This window comes from Xyrauchen texanus, chromosome 49 (genome assembly GCF_025860055.1).
Source record: "Xyrauchen texanus isolate HMW12.3.18 chromosome 49, RBS_HiC_50CHRs, whole genome shotgun sequence".
NCBI lineage: Eukaryota > Metazoa > Chordata > Actinopteri > Cypriniformes > Catostomidae > Xyrauchen > Xyrauchen texanus.
The window spans coordinates 18,099,844-18,106,580 of NC_068324.1; the positions used below are offsets into that span (position 1 = coordinate 18,099,844).

Here is a 6,737-nt window from a genome sequence, read left to right on the forward strand (position 1 = left end):
AGATGTTGACCAGATTCAGTGAATATTAACATGGATTTGCTCGAACATCAACCATGATTTTTCACGACCTTCCTGTTGTGAGTACACAACCTTAGCCTCTCTTCTATATGCATATATACAGAAATGGGACATAACTACACCAATCGTATACCTATTGAAATGTTTTCCTTTTTTAATTTCCTAAACAGAAAAGTGTGACAGATTCTATGGTGGGGCGTGTTCGACATAGACAGCTGGAACCACTGAAATGACCAAATGTCTCAACAATGCATGTATTTACAAGTAAAAAACAAACAAACAAAAAAACAAATAAATTATGTAATTTTTTTCTATTAATAAAACAACACTAGAAAAAAATGATATGTATTTAATTTATATCTGTTAATGAATTCAAAGCTTTACAGAATTATTTGAAAATGTACTTTTCACTTTTCAGAAGTGTTAAAAATCTGTTCAGATTTATTTCAGCATTTTTCTGAAGAAATAAAATACAATTCAAGAGGCAATATAGTAATACACTGACATATCTGAAAATTAGCATGTTTTAAGATCAGTCTCAAAGGTTAGTGATGTTCTGTCCAGTTCTGGCCCCTAAACATCTTTTCCTGTTTGAAGCTCTTGCCCTTTGACATTATTTCCCATTTGAAGCTCTGTTATCTGCTTTCATGCAGTGGTTTGATGGTTAGCGTGATGGGCTTCTCTGGGAGTATGATCAGCTCAAATGTGCTCCTAACCTCCACCTGCCTCTGCTTCTCAAATCTGAAGTTCTCCAGCATCTATATAAAAGAGAAGGAGAGCACAACTGAGAAAACATAAAATAAAAAATATCATGATACTTTAACAATAACATTATTTACATTTGTAGTACATGTTCCTTCATCAACATCCTTTCTCCAAACAAGCATAGCCCTAATCTTATCCCACACTTTAGCATTAAACCTAAACATAAACTATCCCTAAAACCACAGGAAAATGCATCTAGGTTGCATAAAGGGTTGAGGGCTGAAGTAGAATTCCATCAGTCTCTAAACAAGAGATTGAGGCCTACTAACAAAACGTATTCAAGACCCAAAAGGCATATTTTGTTGCTGTGGCTTACCACCATCCAATATGGTAGCATTGCTATAAACAGAACAGAAAGTCAGCAGTCATCAACACTTAGAGTTCATAGATACAATAGAAATGACCTGGCTTGGGAACAAATATAGATTTTAAATTTCATCATCCAAGCAATTGAGGAGCATATAAATTAAAAAAGGAGCGGGCCAAGTACTGAGCCTTGGGGGACACCACCTAGAATCTGGAGCAGGAGGTAAACTGTGTCACATAATTCATGGGGATTTCCTATAAATGTATTATTTTTATCAAAATTAAAGACAAAACATTACCCCAAAAGATTGAACCCCTATGAGTTAAACTGGGGGCGAAGAATACTGATGCATTGTGTATTGAGGTGATAATCAGAGTAAACACTCTATGTACAATCGGAGCAATGTGAAGACATGAAAAGCTTTGTAATAAACTCACATGAATGAGGAAGAGCTGCATTTCTGTCTCTGCAATCCTGCGACCGAGACACTGGCGTGGGCCGAACCCAAAGCTCAGACTCCTAAAGTAGTTTCTCTCGGTTCTGAGCCAGCGAGATGGTCGGTACTGCTCTGGATGTGGGAAGACCCGATGATCTCGACCCATAGCATAGAGTCCCAGCTGAACTAAGGTCTGGTTAGACAAACATATGCAAACAGCCAGAATAAACAGTCATATATTTTGTCTAGCTCCTCATTAATGAATTAGTCATTTCCATTGGCCATGGTTTCATGCTCACCCCAGCTGGAATGTGGTAATTTTGAATAACAATGTCTTTAGTGATGTATCTTTGCAGGCTCACTGCCACAGGATGTAACCTTTAAAATAAATCATTTTATGATTTTAGACAGATTTAGAACGAAACTTAAAAATTAAATAACTAGTAATGTGATTACTTCGGCACCAAACATTGTTGCAAATATAATGACTTTTCAAACAAGTTTCAAACACTCCCTCCACTTTCCATTGCTCAGCAAATAGTCCCTCCCCAAATTCATGTCATTGGTTGAGCCAATGTTGCTATTTCAGGCTACTTAAAGAAACACATTGCAATTCTGTTTGATGCTAGAAATGGCACAGACCTTTAAATTAGTCTGATGGCATGATATCTTGTCATATCTATTTATACCTCAGAGTTTCCTTCAGGGCTCCTTTAACCAGAGGAACCATTTTGAGCATCTGCAGCATGTCTCCTTTAGAGGCCACCCGAGCAGCGAAAATTTCTGCCCTGATCTCTTCCTGCAGGTCTGGGTAGCGGGCTAACTCGTAGAGTGTCCACAGCAGTGTGATAGATGTCTAAGATACACGACAATAACAAACTTAGAAAATTAGCCTTCAATTGCCTTAAAATTATCACATGAAGTCATATTTATATGAGATGAGGATTAAGGTTAACTGTATTATTTATCGTACTGTGTCCACCCCTCCAGCCATCAGCTCTGTGACACTGGCCTTTATGTCCTCGATGGACAGCTTATCAAGCATCAGAAGGCTGGCCAACACACCGGGGTACTTCCCATTGGCTTCAGGAGCTTTCCTCAACTGTCTGTAGATATTCTGGATACATCGGTCCGCTTTTGAGAAACAAATTAAAGGATGAAAAAAAACAAGAGTTTTCCTTGCTAAAAAGACCAGCTTGAATTTCCATGCATGTCCATCCCGGGTACAGTTGTCAGGGCTTGTTTAGTGCTAATCTGGTTAGACGATTTCTTTCTAGTGAAATGATTAACCAAGGGAGTCTTTATGGTTAAGCTAGTTAAGAAGTGTTGTGGAGACAATGGTCACCAACTATGTAGATTTTTCAGCTGCTCAATTTTCGATTCCATTGTGTTCTATTTACAGTAATTCTGTACAAATCTGCAGTGTTATGTTACCCTGGTTAAAAATGCCGTCCCAGGCCTCTACATGGTCTTTCCAGATTTTGGCCCCCAGGTTGCGTAGCAGGGCTGGGGGTAGGTACAGCATGGGGGAGGTAGTCTTGAACATGACAGTGATGCAATCAATGAAGTGTTGTGCATCTGGATCAATGTAGTCCAACAGCAGGCCCAAACGCTCCCCGTACAACACCGCACCCACAGCTGAGAAAAACAGACATCAAATAGTTTGTTTGCAAAGCTCAAAGGCAAATGTGGCTTATGCCTCATTAAAAGTGTATGGCATAGTGTGAAATGGTCAATTTTAATCCCTGCTAAATTGGTAAAATTAATAAAGATTGGTTAGTAAACTTTACAATTGGAGTTCAAAATGTAATTTTGTGAGGAGCAGGTTCATCTAATCTCGCAATCATCACTAGAGTATAAAAAGGCTCGCATACCGCTCTCCAGCGACAATTCTTCCGGTATCCCTCCTCCACACCATCTGCACCTTTATTTTACATTGTCTTCATGTACTTTCATTTCCATTAATCCGTTGACATGTATTATCTCTTTATCTAGTCCGGGAGGAATCTTGGAGCATAATCAAGTCTCATGCACGGGGTCCTCCATTGCGCACATCAAGCCAAACCAGATTAACCATTAAATGTTTATATGAACATGCAAACTTGTGAATAAAAAAATAATGAATTTTAGTTTTTATATGTGCAGTTATGCATGAAGATCAAAATAAAATAATTTAAATAAAACAAATTTTTTTTTTAAATATAAAAAAAGGTCACTGGTTCAACTGTATGGCCAAAATGCACTCTACATCACTTGGTAAAAGCATCTGTCAAATGCAAATGTACCATTATTTTATGGCATAATTAATTAGTAAAAAATTATGTAAATAATGTATTATCAAATACATAAATTGTACAAGTGCCCAATTTAGTTATTTCCACAATGAGTGATAAGCTTTTTATTGCAAAATATTATTCAATGATCAGAATGACAAAATAGCTTGCCATAAAATGGCAGTATGGTATTATTTACACCAGTTTGGGGGAGCTACTTTGAAACTGTAGCTTCCCAAGATACAATATCTGAAAGTTAAACTACAGCTATGTAAAACAAAAACATATTATCAGAGACAATGCAAGCTACAAAAACGTTGTTAACTACGTTGATGTCATTTAAAGAAGAAATTTTACATAGGTATTATTTATTTCAATAATTTTTAATAATTCAATTGTGTCTCCTGATAGTTCCATGTTTAATTGGGATGACATTCTTTTTTACGAAAATTAACCATGGTTTTACTACAGTATCTTTTAACCATGTTATTTGTAGTAAAAGCATATGAAGCACAAAATACAGTAAAACCATGGTTTCTGTCAAAAAGCATGATAACTACAGTGAACGCACAAGTGTTACATGATTCATAATGGAAGCCTGTTTTCATTTTCCGGTCTCAATTGTTGAAATGTGATGTTTAACATATTACATTTGTAAAAATTGTCAATAAAAAAACAGCATGTGGCTCCCTCGTGCTGATACATAAGAGTGTCGTGATGAACATCTTTAGACAGTGCCTCAGTCTTCAAAGTTTAAAGAGATGACGTAAATAAAGAACTGAGGTTTGTAACTTTGATTACCTCGAGTTGTTATATCAGCAACTACACAAGTTGAGCATTAACTTATTTTCTACTCCAACTAACAACTAAATAGTTGTTGTTCTATATCTGGAACACTCGTAATGGTAGTTACTATGGTTAATGTTTCTATGTTAATGTTTATTAAACAAATAAATGAAAAATACATTTTTAATTAATATCAACTTGTAAAACTAGACAACACTCTATGTTATATAACTGAATCCAAAAAGCGAGAGAAGGCAAAGTCAATTTAAGGCTGCATGGGGAAGTAAATCAGTGAACCGACTGAAAAAAAAAGAAGTTTATTTTAACCGGTTCATTTACTTTCTGAAGATTCACTTAAATTATTAAATTATGTGTTTCCCCAAATATTGCTCATTACTAAAAAGGCTGCACTCGTTCGAAAATTGCTGCGCTACATCACGCTTCTGAAAAACGCAAACTTTTAGTGAACTACCCCCCAACACGGCTTGTTACACAGAGTGGCCTACTACAAACAGCTCCAACAAGATCCATTTAAAGCAAAGATAAAAACACCTTTTTATGTTAATAAAGATCTCAAACCTTACATTCGAGTGCATACTTGAAGAGCTCATGGGACAGATCTGTAGTCCATTCATTTTGTCCAGTCCTCTCAATCTTTTTATAGACACGAGCCACAAAGTCTTGCCCGACCTCATCCAGAAGAGGTACAAAGTTCCCCAGCACCTTTGGAGAGATGACCTCCCTGTTTAGAATGATCCTATTAGATATCCAGTCCTCTCCATCCCTGCCAGAACAAATGAATAATGTGTGTTAAATACCCATTTCAGTAAACCCTAACAAGAGTTATAACAGGTATGGAAAGACATCACTTACTTGAGCAGTACACCATATTTACGGTTCCGAAAGTCCCTATAGGAGGTCCAAGCTTCCACCGTGAGTCTTTTGGGATAATGACCCTCAGCACTGAACAAGATAGCTGCATCTTCAGGATATATAATGTTCACACTCTCATAGTACCCGATTTTTTCCCTGTTCAAATAAATAGGTTATCATTATATACCTACAGTATTTCACAGTGAATGTCGTATGCTACAAATTCAAATACTTTATTTAAAGTTTTACCTGTAAATTGGTCCAAACTTATTGAAATTGTGCACCATAATCTGATGAATATTCCTGAAGCCATCCATTTTCCAGAATGCATAGAGACTACCCAGGCTGTTCTTCCATAAACCAGGTATCTCATTGAAAGATCTAACTGTAGAGTTTTCCCTGGGATTGAATGTCTCTCTCACAGCAGGTATTGTTCCCGCGTGACTCGCCCTTAGCTGCTGTAGTTCATTCAGAGCCCGACAGCCTTTCAAACTCCACCTGGCCATCTCACACACACTCACTCTCCCTTTCCAGTCTAATAGAAAACAGCGGGGAGTTTTTATATGACTCCCCACTCTAAACGTCAAGGATGATGAAGAAGTGCATTGAGGACTTGTGCTAAGGGACCACCCAAATGTGACGCAATCTACTGTAATCCTATCAGCTTTTTACTCTTTTATTTGTCAAATGATTAAATTAGTGGTACTAGGGGATGTTCTTAGGGCTCAGGATTCAAATGAGTTCATTGTATGGAGAAAAAAAAATGCAATTAATGTCAGTGGTGGTACAGACATTAATGATACCCCTTACAAAAATTGAGAATTCATGGCAAATTCGGCAATTATGATTTTCACTTTGCAGCAAATTGTTCATTGTTGCAAAAGGTTTGCTGCAGGTTCACTATTACCGGCTAAGAGCTGCAAACGTCTGGCAAACATGTGCTGCAAATCACAAGCTCATTTGAATGTAAAAAATAATGAGTGGCAAAATTTCAGCAAATTTGCCAGAACTCTAGATTTTTTATTAGGGTCCTCAAATACGGCATCTAACGATTTAAATTACAAAATATTGACTTGCATTTATTGGGCCAGTAAAAAACCACCCAGAACTCTTTAGCAAACACATGGTAACCATCCATAATAACCTTCTACATGTTCATTGGAACATGTAGAAATATAAAACTGTGCTGGCAAGTATTGTTTTGTTCTTTTTAGAATCTGACAAAAATCTAAAATTGTTAGGGAATTGAAATTCTCCATTCAAAAATATGCAATGCGCT

General features: G+C 36.9%; 1 protein-coding gene across 1 annotated transcript; it reads right to left on the reverse strand.

The window, feature by feature from the left end:
• Positions 1–645: 645 nt before the first annotated feature.
• LOC127640311 (cholesterol side-chain cleavage enzyme, mitochondrial) lies at positions 646–5,964 on the reverse strand. The gene is made up of 9 exons (XM_052122777.1): positions 5,708–5,964; positions 5,459–5,614; positions 5,170–5,369; positions 2,961–3,164; positions 2,500–2,660; positions 2,216–2,382; positions 1,826–1,904; positions 1,528–1,719; positions 646–776 (listed from the first exon to the last, which is right to left on the reverse strand). Exons 1-9 carry the CDS (start codon positions 5,962–5,964, stop codon positions 654–656), a joined length of 1,539 nt encoding a protein of 512 aa, XP_051978737.1. The 3' UTR covers positions 646–653.
• Positions 5,965–6,737: the final 773 nt, after the last annotated feature.